The following is a 13,718-nucleotide window of genomic DNA, read 5'->3' on the forward strand; positions in this document are numbered from 1 at the left end:
TTACTTTGTAATAGAGCAGGATACTCCAAGGGAAAATACTCTTAGACCTTTTGCTAGCAAGAAAGAGGGAAATGGATTGAATAAAAATAATTATTTTGGAATAATATTAATTTCATTCCCTTATTTTGGAGTTTTAGGTAAGAGAATAAACCATTTAGAAGTTTAAGTTGGAGGGAATGAAATGGGTAGAAGGGAACACTCATTTCTCTCTTTTCCCTCAAAACTTTAACACTTTGTTTGGGAGAAGGGAAATGAATGGAAACAAATTGAATGAAAATAATAATTTTAGAATTTTCTTTTCATTCCCTTGTTTAGGAGTTTAAGGAAGGGAATTGAGTGGAATGGATATGAGAGAATGTTCATTCCTCCATTTTCCCTTAAAATATCAAATTTTCATTCTCTCCAAAATTGGGAGGAATCGAAAGAAATGAAATTATATTTAATTGAATTTTTGCTAAGACTCACAAAATAGCCCTTTACATTTTGCTATTTATTTTAAAATAGGGGTATAATAATAATAATGTTGTTATAAAACGATTTCATTACATTTCATTTATTTATTTTCCATTCCTTTTTAATTCTTACATATTCCATTTCATTCCTTTATGATTTACTTATTTTATTTTATTCCATTCCTTTATGAACTCTCAAACTAAGTGTAAATTTTCATTCTCTCCAAAATTGGTAGGAATCGGAGGGAATGAAATTAGGTTTAATGATTTTTCTATAAAACTCTCAAAATACCTCTATACATTAAACCATTTATTTTAAAATAAGTGCATAATAGTAATGTTGTTATAAAATTATTCTATTTCATTCCTTCTATGTTACTCACAAATAAAGTTTTTAAATTCTGTTCCTTTCTTTTAAAACATTCAAATAAGATTACTTAATTCATTTGTAAAAAAAGATTACTTATTTCTATTTTATTCCACTCCTTTATGATTACATTTTATTCCTTTATGAACTTTCAAAGGAAGAGTTTAATTCTCTATCTCTTTATTTTTTGGTGCCACTCACTCGCTACCACAACCTACAAATACACAAATTCTTCAGTGATTTAATCTTGATTTGCTTTTGGTTTGGTTTTAGGGGTGGTTGTTGTTGCTTGTGCTTGTCTTGCCACTTTCCAACGACATTGAACCCTTATGAAATGACAAGGTTTTCATCTTACCATTTTTTTCTAATCAAACTTTGCCATGATATGGTGGAGGGAAAATTGTCATTTAAAAAAAACAATTTATATTTTTATAGGAAAAAAAAAACCAATAAAATGAAGACATCTTATTTTATTTTAAAAGAGTTTTTTTTTTTTTTTTTTTGGGTTGAGAAAGATGTTAAAAGAGTTGGTAGTCCCTTTAAAAAAAACAGTTGGTAGTTAATAAATATGCAATGACACTTTCACTTAATATTAACAATTATTCTTTATTTGGGAAATATAATTTTAAAAAACTTGACATCCATCAATCAATCTATCTATAATATATTATAAAAAGTTGAATCTCGAAAGTGATGGATCCACACATAACACAACGATGACACATATACCTTTACTGAAGCATATAATCTTGACACGTAACAAAATGGTCATTAAAAGTAGGGTGATATGGACTAATAGTGTTATGTGGCAAGTTTCAATTTGTTTAAGTGATACATGTTAGCCAATTATGCTAGATGACATGTTATTCAATGACACAATCTATTTATCTATAATGTATTATAAAAGTTGTATCCCAAAATTGGTGGATCACACAACGATGACACATGTACCTTTATTGAAGCACATAACCTTGACACGTAACAAAATAGTTACTAAATGTAGGTTGATGTGGACTAATAATGCCATGTGGCAAGGTTCAATTTGGTTAATTAATACATTTTAGCCAATTATGCCAGATGATATGTTATTCAATGACACAATCTATCTATCCATCTATTTATAATATATTATAAAAGTTGAATCCCAAAACTGATAGATTACACAACATTGACATAGTCATTTTTATTGAAGCACATAACCTTTGACATGTAAGAAAATAGTCATTAAATGTATGGTGATATAGACTAATAATGTTATGTGGTTAGTCTCAATTTGTTTAAGTAATACATGCCAGTCAATTATGCCAAATGGCATGTTATTTAATGGCACAATAATTGTAGAGACTATAATGGCCATTTAATCAAAATTATGATTGTTATAAAAATAATACTAACAGAATAAACTATTAAATTTTTTTTTGTTTTTAACAATATTCTATCAAACATGTAAGAGTCTTGTAACTTGCTAACATAGCTCCATTTATTCTAGCAGTTAGGTTTGAGTTATTCTCTTCTCTCCCATTCATTATAAAAAACAAAAATGAACCAAATACCTTGTATCATACCTTAGATCAAGAAGCTATCTCATGTATTATATATATGATTCCCCTCTTTCTAATGCAAGAAGATATCTTATGAGATGGTCTTACAAGATAATTTTTCGTCCAATGCATATATTTCATGTCTGAGATAATTATTGCATTAAGACTGCCACTCCATTAGTGATGCCTGAAGCATTGTCGTGGGCGAAAAAGTTTTCCTTCCGACAAATGAGATTTATATTGGGTTGGGGGTCTAAACCGAAATTTGACGATGGGCTTGATGCATGGCCCAAAGGCTATCAGTGAAGATCCAAAGAATTCACTATGCCTTGAGCCTAGATTGAGCCTGACAAGAATGACCCATAAACAATCCCTACAGCAAACACGTCAGCATGGTAAAAAACATACTGTAAGAAATAGCCCAGCAGTAAAATGTTTCTGTAGAAGATAACCCAGTAGTAAAATGTCTTAGCGGTAAAGTAAGATAAAACAGGATAAACCTCCAACTATTAGCTATTTCACAGATTAAAAAAAATATCTACATTTTCAGACTCATCATCCGTTAGCTCTGGAAAAGAGTCTTCTAATACAACAATGTGAGTGAAAAATTCTATAGTAACAATTACATTATAACCATCAATAGTAAATGAACAAGTAAATATCATGGGTTCCCTAATAACAAATAATGAAGAAAACTTAGTGTGAGATGAAGGGAGAGAAAAAGATCACAGTTAGTGCAGCAAGATCATTATGGTGTCAAGACATGCTCGTGAATATAGTGAGTAATGAGGGATATTTCAGGTAGTATGAGTAGTGAGAGAGAGTGTGTATAGTAAATCTGTTGGGGATTTCTGCTGGGGTAGATAAGTATTTATGAGTAGAGCTATGAGGAGTGTTTGTGAGCTTGGGGCTGGAGAACTTAGTTTCTAAGCTTGAAACTAAGAACTCTGTGACTTTTTCAGAGCTTAGAGAAGGCTTCAACGGAAGAGTTCCTCTTTCTTGGTGTATCTCTTAGTCTGTTCTCCACTTGAAGCATCAATGGAGAGTTTCCTTTGTAGTTGGGTTTTTTAGGGGGTAATTAGCAAATAATCTCTGCTAAATCTTCCTCAATCTTTAGAAAATCATTAAAGAATCATTCCTAGGATTTATGCTAAGAGTGGTAAGCTCAACTTTTAGAAGGTTCTTGCTGTTTTGGTTAATAATAGCTGGGATTCTGACTTAGCATTGAATGCTGATTGGCCTTGGCTAATAGGATTAAAGCATGCATTAGGCTAATGATCTTGGTTATGCTGTTGCTAGAATCAGAGCTCCCTAGGGCAGTTTGTATCACCCCAAGCCAGGTGTCAACCATGGAGCCCTTGTTGGGAACTCTGTTGGGATTCCCTTGGTGCCCTCTAAACCACATTTCCCTAAATTTGTTCATTTGAGGTTTATGTGCTTGGTCCATGAACCAGAGAATACACGCTTTTAGTATGAAAATAAATTGATTTCATGTTGTTTCAGGAGCTTTAATGGCCTGGTCATGGCTGCTCTTGGCTCTTGACCGGATGGGTTGGAGAAGAAAGAATGGACAGCTGGCTGAAACTTCCCAGCTTTCTATCACGTCACTTTCAGCTTTATGTCACATGAGAAATGATAGAATTTCAGCTTGTGAAGAAAGGGTTCAACCCCTGATGGACACGTGTCCTCTTTTGATCTGATTGGACAAGTTGGAACTTGATTGCAGTGGGCTCTAACTGATAAGTTGTGCTGAAATTTAGCTGGTCAGCTCACGTGAGCTTCAGTTGCTGAGATTTGTGTATGAGCTGGGTTTTGTAGTTGAGCTTCTTTGGGCTTGGTTATCCATACAAAATGAAAAGTTTTTGCCATAGGTGATATACATGGGCTTTTGTAGTTAGTTGATTATAGGAAAATAAACATAGTTCCCATAAATTTTGTTGAGAGAAATATTTTTGAGAGGTGGGTAATTTATATTATGTATTTTGCCAAGAAATAGTTTTGGGCTTTGAGCATAGTATTTTGGGCCTTCATAAATAGTTGTCAAAATAATATTTGAGCTTTGTAAAGTAGTGCCAAAATAGTATTTGGGTTTTGTAAAATAGTGCCAAATTAATATTTGGGCTTTGTAGGATTTTGTGAAAATATTGCCGTATAGCAACAGACTTAGTAGAAGTTTCATATTGTAATGGACTTTAGAGGTGCTGCATTGTAGCGGGCTTTGTAAAAGGGTTTTGTTGGGCCTTTTCGGATTTTGCCCACAACTTAAGTGATTTTGGGCTTTTTGTGGAGATAGTATAATTTTGTGGCCCAATTTTGGTAGTAATGTGATAAGTATTATTTGTGGAAAATCTGAGTTGGATAATATGTGGGATATAATGGGTAATATTTGTGAGAGGGCTCAAGGCAATTTATGGGGCTTTATATAGGAAATATTTGTGGGAGCCCGATAACATAGAGAATATTTGAGTAATATGTGAGAAATATTTATGTGAACTCAAAATAATTTATGAGATTGTGTGGGTATTTTTGTGAGTGGGCTAATGAAATTAAAGCTCAAAAATTTGTACCTCAACAAGCATAGACAATTATATAATGACAAAATACGACTTGAAGTCTTGTAGCACAACATTGTAAAGGATATTGGTAAGTGACCTGTAGCACAATTGTCTCGAGAAAGTTTATAGACACAAAAAAAATTGCATTAGGACCACCGCTCCGTTAGTGAGACCCGAAGCACATACAATTATGTAACAAAAGAAATATGACTTGAAGCATAATTGTCGTGAGAAAGTCTAGCATAAAAAATTTGATATCTGATGACCTAACCTTTTAAGTGATGTCAACAATAAACTCAGGTAAGAGCAAACACAGACTTGCCGACTTGATAAATTAGTAGAAAATGTCGTCAAATACCATTGCTCTAATGGTGGACAACTAATGCGACTTACTACCAAGTCTACAACGCACGCACGAGAAACAAACAGCAACACCTGTTTTTCGGGTCCGGAACACAGTGGAAACTCGAAAGAAAGAAACAAACGACTCGTTTTTGATAAGGGGTAGCTTTTTCAAACACCCCAACCAATCCTATCTTTCCACGTGGCATCCTGTGGATTGAAGTTGTACATCTCAGCAAATTAAATTTCACCATATATACCACCCTTCCCTATCCCCATTTTCTCTCAAAGAGAAAAAAAGAGTGTCAGACTCAGAGAGACTCTGCTTTTTGCTATTTCGATTCTTCACTCTCATAAAACTACTCAACCCCAACAAATTTTTTCTTTAAAAAAAGAGCTTAAATGCCGGGCTCTTGAAGAAACAGAGAGAAAAAAAAAAAAAGGAAGAAGAAGAAGGAAATCAAAGATGGAGTGTGTTGGACTTGGAGCTCGGAACTTTGCGGCAATGGGGGTGTCGTTTTGGCCTACTTTTCCGTCGCAGAGAATCACGCTAAGTAGAAAACAAGGCCCATTTCGTCGGTGTGGTTTGTGCCGGCATTATGTGAGAGTAAGAGCGGCCAGTACAGGGAGTGAGAGATGTGTGGCTGTGAATTTCAAAGAAGGTTTTGCTGATCAGGAAGATTATGTAAAAGGTGGTGGGTCCGAGCTCCTCTTTGTACAAATGCAGCAAAACAAGCTCATGGATAAGCAATCTAAACTCGCTGATAAGGTTATAAAAATTACCACTTCTCCTATGTTATAAGCTTAACTTGCTTCGAAAACTGTGAGATAGCCTAATCCTAGTTAAGGGTAATGTCATTTTTAATCAGGTTCGTTGTATTTAATGTCTTACTTGGATTGCATGCAACTAGGTTGTAAATAAATTAATCTTAATCCTACATGTAGTGTAAGTCCTAGATCAAATCACGTTATGACTCAGTGAAAATATCTTGTACAAATTTCACCTGGGTCGTGTAAGTTTCATCTATTCAACAAATTAAGTGTGCTCTTTGCCATGTATATACACTGTTTTTTATGAATTAATAGTTGTAGCAATATGTTGAATCTTTTTGACTCACTTATGAAATGTTGGAATTTTGCCTCATCAATTTTGTGTTACTATGAACTATTTTTGCAGTTAGCACCTATATCTGTTGGGGAGAATGTGCTGGATTTGGTCGTGATTGGTTGCGGTCCAGCTGGGCTTGCTCTGGCTGCAGAGTCAGCCAAGTTAGGACTCAAAGTTGGACTCATTGGTCCAGACCTCCCTTTTACGAATAATTATGGCGTGTGGGAGGATGAATTTAAAGGTATCATTTTTGTTCTAAGAAAACAAAACCAGTTTCAGTGATACTGTTTGTATGCTATTCCTTTTCTAGTAGGGAACTGGTGTAATATGTTACTGACTTAATGTTGAAATTGTATGTTTACTTATAACCAAATCTTTGTGTATTGTTTTGTTCGAAGCCTAATCTTATCTATCTACCATATTCAGTTCCCATCACAGCTTTTTTATGTATTTTCTTTTGTCACGCAGAATGTAAGGTTTGTATTTCGATTTTAAATTTAGCTAGCTATGTTTAGATGAGCCCTTGCTGAACCAGTGAACATTTAAATTAAGCTGGTAATTGTTATTCGCTCCCAATCTAAAAGACTAGTGCATTCATGTTACCAGAAAACTCTATGTGGTGTTAAAAATCCATCAAGTTTTGGAAAAAAAATTAAAACTCTGCTTCGCATCCATGTTTAATTTGAACCTACTTTATTCTATTTTCAGATCTTGGACTTGAAGGGTGTATTGAGCACGTTTGGCAGGATACAATTTTATATCTTGATGACAATGATCCCATTCTGATTGGTCGTGCCTATGGACGTGTAAGTCGACATTTGCTCCATGAGGAGTTGTTACGAAGGTAAGACAGGTTGCAATTTCTCCTCGCCATGATTTCTATTATTTGTTATGTTTCTACTCCTTGGTGCTTGTGGATATGGTGGTTTTATAGATATATGATTTATATTAATTTCTCCTAGGTGTGTCGAGTCAGGTGTTTCATATCTTTGCTCTAGAGTGGAAAGGATTGCTGAAGCTAGTAATGGCCACAGTCTTGTAGCCTGTGAACACGATATTGTTGTTCCCTGCAGGTACAATGAGATATTCTTTTCGTTTCAATGAAGATCTCTACTTAATCTGTTTTACCCTGTTTCAAGCTTCTAATGCGGTATTATAGGCTTGCTACTGTTGCGTCAGGAGCAGCATCAGGGAAATTGTTGCAGTATGAGGTGGGTGGTCCAAAGGTGTCTGTTCAAACAGCTTACGGTGTGGAGGTTGAGGTAGGAATGTAGATTATACTATTTAAGCCATTATATTCAATGCAGTTTTCTGCATCGATCTTCTTGTTACAGAAAGTTCCTCGTGTCTTATAACTTGGTTTTCTTAGTTCTGCTTTTCTCATTTCCCACATTTGTTGAAAAGCTATATGGAAAATGTTATATGTTAGGATGATTTACATATCTAGGTGATCTGATTGAATGGTTGCTTGCATTATGATGGTCAGTGATATCAATATCGCTACATCATTATTACTGTATAAAAAACAAATCTCTCTCTTCATTGTATCCTAAACCATACAAGTTGTGGGTGTTTGCCTGCAAGTCGTGCAATTGTGTGAATTCCCTTCTCTCAAGAAGCAATTGTATTTTACACTTCGTGTGTTTTACAAAAATTTGGGAAGAAAATCTGGACTCGTATATGAATTATTCCTATAATACTGTACTCTGTCTTCTTCACAACAAGATAATAAGTTTGGTTTCTTCTTTGCAGTTGCAATAATTCTGTCAATTCTTACTATTTCAGGTGGAAAATAATCCATATGATCCCAGCCTCATGGTTTTCATGGACTATAGGGACTACATGAAACAAAAAGTTCCATGTTTAGAAGCAGAATATCCAACATTTCTTTATGCCATTATATGAATTATTCCTATAATGCTGTACTCTGTCTTCTTCACAACAAGATAATAAGTTTGGTTTCTTCTTTGCAGTTGCAATAATTCTGTCAATTCTTACTATTTCAGGTGGAAAATAATCCATATGATCCCAGCCTCATGGTTTTCATGGACTATAGGGACTACATGAAACAAAAAGTTCCATGTTTAGAAGCAGAATATCCAACATTTCTTTATGCCATGCCCATGTCCCCAACAAGAGTGTTCTTTGAGGTTCACTCAATGTATTTCAATTTTGTTTGTTGTATTACTTATCAAAATTATGTGTAAGATATTTGGAGAAAATGAATTGCAGGAAACTTGTCTGGCTTCAAAAGAAGCTATGCCTTTCGGTTTGTTGAAGAAAAAACTCTTTTCAAGGCTACAGACAATGGGGATCCGAATTATAAAAACTTATGAAGAGGTTAATATTTGTGGCCAAACTCTGATGCTTATAATTTTGATTTAATGAATGGTCATCTTTACAATTTCCTTTTATCTACTGCCATTACAAGGATTCTTGCCTCTGCCATATAGTGGACCAATCATATCTTCATCATCTGTTTGTTAAAAGAACCTGGGCATAATGCTTGTTGCATTTCTTAATCTTTTTTCCCTGTCTTTATATGTGTGATAGTGTGTTTCAACCCCAAAGGTGTTTAAAGTTTTGCACTTTTGTAAAAGAAGTTCACTTATTCTAGCTAAAGCATATACCAGTTCAAAGGGATTTTGTGGAATTTACATCACAAGGAATCACATTCTATCTCCCAAATCTCTTGTGGTTTCATATCAACTTTATTAACATATTTTGAAGAACATTCTAATAAGAGGCACTTTGAGAAGCATTCTGATGAGGATTCATGCTGCACTTGGTACTAATGTTTACTAACAAGTACATTTGTATTTGGCAATATTCCTGTTTTGCAAATCAACATTCATGCATCTACTACCAAATAGTACTCTCATGATTGCAGAATTATCAAATAAATAGGATTGAGGGCATAATTTTGCCTTTTATTTTGATATTCAGGAATGGTCTTATATCCCAGTTGGTGGATCCTTACCAAATACAGAGCAAAAGAACCTTGCATTTGGTGCTGCTGCCAGCATGGTGCATCCAGCCACAGGTAAGTAAATAAATGAATTAGACAATTCCATTTTTAATCTATTCAAACTGAATGGGCTTATATTTCTACCTTCACTTAACAGGTTATTCTGTTGTGAGATCTTTGTCAGAAGCTCCAAAATATGCCTCTGTGATTGCAAATATTTTGAAGCAGGCTCATTCTAAGGATACTCTTACTCGTATAAAATCTACTGAGAATATCTCGATGCAAGGTATGTACATGGAGATTTATTTTTTTGGGTTTTTCTTTTTCCTGGATACTTATTTGCATAAGATATTCAATTATAAGTATCCAACATATTCTTTATTTAATTGTAAAAATCATATCTCAGCAATTGAAACATTGGCATATCTGCATATAGCATACGCACCCACATATGTTTATTAGTAATATGTCTGGAAAAACTACTTTTAGCTTGATTTTTAATTACATTTTCTTACTTTGGTTAACAATTACACCTTCAAGATATTTTTTATGAAGTGTCAACTGGTTTTGGGCCTCATTTCAGGAGATTGTTAGGGTCAAAAAGAAATTTTGTCCCTTTTGTGATTGTTTTTAGCAATTCTTGTTTTTCAGTTCCCAGCCTTCCAGTTGGTGCTTGGAGTGGCTATTGATTGCAGAATACCTTCTACTTCCTAGAGGGATATCTCACATGTGCAGTTCTTTGGGCCCATTTTTTATTTTATTTTTTAAATTTATAAAATCCCTTGAATAACTTCTTATTATATGATGGTGATTGGCTGCATTTTATACGTGGATCTGACCCTGAGAAGCATGTTTACTCACAGTGTATTAGTAAATCACTGAATCATCTATCCTGCTTTCACTTAGAATTGCACTTCTAAAAGGAAGCCCATCTCTCTGTTATAATATGTTTTTTCTTCTCTTCGTTTGAAAATTTTCCATTATGTAAAGCTTGTAAACTTGCACTCATTGTGAGCACTGTTTTCTGTACATATGAGGCAGACAATGGGTTTTCTTAGCTATCAAGTGACTAAAGATTGATTAATCAACCAGTTTTTTTTTTTTTAATCTGTATGTAAATTGTACTAATCATTAATTTTTTTTTTTTTGGGAGAATCTACTAATTCATAAATTAAGCTTGTGTGATGTTACTACTTTTCTGTGCAGTGATTTATAATTTGCACTTTCTTTATTTATATTTTCTATTTCAGCTTGGAACTCCCTTTGGCCACAAGAAAGAAAACGCCAAAGGGCATTCTTTCTCTTTGGATTAGCGCTGATTCTGCAACTGGATATTGAGGGCATTAGGACATTCTTTCATACTTTCTTCCGCTTACCCAATTGGTACGATCATTTTTCTCTATCATTTGTGTGGTATATTACAAGTACAATGATGTAGATGTCCTAGTTGATGACAAAATTAATAGTGACTAGAAATATATATGTATGTGTGTTCGCGCACATGTGTATGTGTGTGTTGCATATGCAAAGGACAAATCCTATGCTCCTGGTTCTTTGGAGTCGGCTGTAAAAATCCTGTTCCAAGCCTATAGAAAGGAGATGGTTGTCGCTTCTTTCCATGTTATATAATTCAGAGTTGTTAGACAATCCTTTTTAAAAGGAGAAAGGCTGGGAAGCCAATAGATTGATTATTGTGAACTTCAATAGAGTCTTGCGCATTTTATGTTTTAAAGATAAGCTTGAAGGGGCATCTTCATTGTGATTGTGGGTGGTAGTAGAATTATGTTAGTGAACACTGACCAATAATGGTACAGATGGTTTATTAGGGTAACTTGCAATGCAAGTGATGCCAGCAATAAATGTGTATTCATGCCGAGTTGCAAAAAAAAGCTACCTGATTCCCTTCTTAGATTATGATTTTAATTTTTCAAGGACTTCTGAGGGACTGTCTGGATTAAATGCTATAATGTGCTTATCTTATTTTAGTAATTAACTAGTTAGTATTATTATACTACAAAGGCTTCTTTAATATAGAACGTCAGTAAATGTTGGTGAAAGATACTGACTAAATAGGACAAAGGGAAATGACAACTTTAACTGTCATTCTGATAGTTACGGCTTAAAATACAAAAAGCTATTGTTGAAGATATGCTTGATTGGCTTAATTTCTAATGGGGTATGGAATAATTGATATGATTTCCTTGCAGGATGTGGCAGGGATTTCTTGGCTCCACTCTCTCCTCGGCAGACCTGGCATTGTTTGCCTTATATATGTTTGTTATAGCACCAAATGATCTGAGAATGTCCCTTATCAGACATCTTCTTTCTGATCCCACTGGAGCAACCATGATAAGAACCTATCTTACAGTATAGTTTGTATCCTCTTATTTTTTTCCCCTTGTTAGGTCTGTTAAAGAAAACAATTTAGACAACACTAGGAGCCCACCCACTTTTGATAAATACTATAGGTATTTGTATATACATACCTGTGTCTATCCTATCCTACCTCCTCTAGTCTGAGCACGATGATGTGGTTGTTGGTTACTTTGTACCCAAGCTGCACATGTTGGATTTTTGTGCTTTTTGTTCATGAAAGTAGAGTTACAATGTCTCTCTCTCTCTTTAGCTTCTATAATGCTTACCTGCCTCCTTGGAGCTTTCGGTGTTTTTTTTTTTTTTGGTGGAGCTTTCCCGGTTTCTTATTAAAAAATAAAGAAAAATGTGCTCCTATTATTTCAGGAATAGTTTTAGAGATGCCATATGCAATGCAATTAGACGAAAGTGAACTAGTAGATTGTGCGGCTTAGTGGCATTGCTAGTTTCCCTCTCGATTAGATTTATTAATTTAACAATATAAATACATTATTCAATTAAACAAGATAAATACTATTGCAACTATAATTAGATATATTAATTGTACTATTGAAAATGTAATTAATTTCTCCAAAAAAAAAAAAAAAACTCTAATTAATTAAATATACATAAGTATGATCAAAATCTAATTGATTATATTTATGTATATTTAATTAATTAAATTCATCAAAAAGGAACATTACCCACATGGAATAATTGTATGCTCATAGAACTACCATAATTAAACAATTATCACCAATAGGATTTTGTCTTTTAATTAAAATTAATTAATCTTTTAACAGACCAATTAAAATTGATCTTTGATTATCCTACACATGCCTGCCTATGTTAAGATCATGGATCAACCAATCAAATTTAAACATTAACAAAAAAAAATATATATATATATATATATATATATAAAAGATCATGGATCTTAACAATATATATATATATATATATATAACCTAGTTATTTGAGCATCATTTTGAATATTGAAAGAGGCCAATTTTTTGGGAAATTACTGTTTGACTACTTATTATGTGAATTTTATGTTTAAGGTCATTAATAAAAAAAATTTTCAAACCTATAACTACTGTTTTACCCCTAGATTTGAGAAGGTGGAGAATGGCGAGATGAAAGGTTGCAAAATGGGGTGTTTACGGTTAACAATTACTTGTATGATCTTGAGCATATTGAGGAATTCCGGAGCAAAGAAGTTATTTCTTGGCCCTCTCAAGCTATGCATTGTTGTATCAATGGGAAAAGCACTTCAAATAATGTTATGGAAAGGAAAGGCTTATGAAAGAATTTGGAGGTGTTTCAGGCTCAAACGCACCTTTGCCATGGATATTGATGGTAGATTTTAATGTAAATCTGCTTGTGAAAAAGTAAGTGGGGGAAGTAGGAGTTTTATCTTCCTTTGAAACAGGTTTTGAGCTGTGCAAATGTAACATTGAGGTAGAGGACGACCCATATGTAGATTGCTTCTATACATGGAGCAATAAAGGGATGTAGAGAAATTTATTGCAAAGAAGCTTGGTAGTGTCTTAGTCAATATGAACCAGTTGTCTTAATGGAGCACACTCTGGCAGAGTTTCTTACTTTTAGGGTCCGTTTGGATTGAACTTATTGTTGCTGAAACTGAAAACTGAAAATTGAAAACTGAAAACACTGTAGCAAAATAATTTTAAAATGTGTGAATAGTACTGTGGGACCTATTTTTAATATTTTTAAATGTATGAACAATGACGCTACAGTACATGAACAGTACTGCTACAGTGAAAAATGTCTCCCGCACAGTACATCTATGTGATTGTACTGTTCATGCGTTGGAGAAAAAAAAAAAAGGGACAGAAATGCAGACGTGGGTTTGGAAAACGTGGTATCCAAACCCACACTTAGTATTTCTCATCATTTCTTAGCCTTATTCCATAGGAAAAGGAAAGTTTGCATGATCTTAGCCTTTAATCAAACATGTAGATGTAGTTGTGGGTTTTTTGTGAATCCGCACAATAGTGAAGTGTTCTGTG

General features: G+C 34.0%; 1 protein-coding gene across 1 annotated transcript; it reads left to right on the forward strand.

Annotated features, from left to right (window-relative positions):
- Positions 1-5,545: 5,545 nt before the first annotated feature.
- On the forward strand, positions 5,546-11,950 carry LOC112002217 (lycopene epsilon cyclase, chloroplastic). Its single transcript, XM_024034371.2, has 11 exons — positions 5,546-6,026; positions 6,435-6,606; positions 7,074-7,209; positions 7,328-7,438; positions 7,525-7,627; positions 8,372-8,515; positions 8,598-8,705; positions 9,312-9,408; positions 9,491-9,619; positions 10,584-10,716; positions 11,541-11,950. The coding sequence occupies exons 1-11, from the start codon at positions 5,724-5,726 to the stop codon at positions 11,704-11,706; spliced, it is 1,602 nt and encodes a 533-aa protein (XP_023890139.1). The 5' UTR covers positions 5,546-5,723; the 3' UTR covers positions 11,707-11,950.
- The last annotated feature ends 1,768 nt before the right edge of the window (positions 11,951-13,718 follow it).

The sequence above is a fragment of the Quercus suber genome, unplaced genomic scaffold (assembly GCF_002906115.3).
Source record: "Quercus suber isolate HL8 unplaced genomic scaffold, Cork oak 2.0 scaffold_274, whole genome shotgun sequence".
Classification (NCBI taxonomy): Eukaryota; Viridiplantae; Streptophyta; class Magnoliopsida; order Fagales; family Fagaceae; genus Quercus; species Quercus suber.

What these genes read in the sequence shown, in the direction of transcription:
- LOC112002217 (XM_024034371.2), top strand. Translation starts at nt 5,724, where the DNA reads ATGGAGTGTGTTGGACTTGGAGCTCGGAACTTTGCGGCAATGGGGGTG. An exon ending in GATATTGTTGTTCCCTGCAG is followed by an intron (nt 7,439 to 7,524) that starts GTACAATGAGAT and finishes GCGGTATTATAG; the next exon opens with GCTTGCTACTGTTGCGTCAG. An exon ending in CAACAAGAGTGTTCTTTGAG is followed by an intron (nt 8,516 to 8,597) that starts GTTCACTCAATG and finishes AATGAATTGCAG; the next exon opens with GAAACTTGTCTGGCTTCAAA.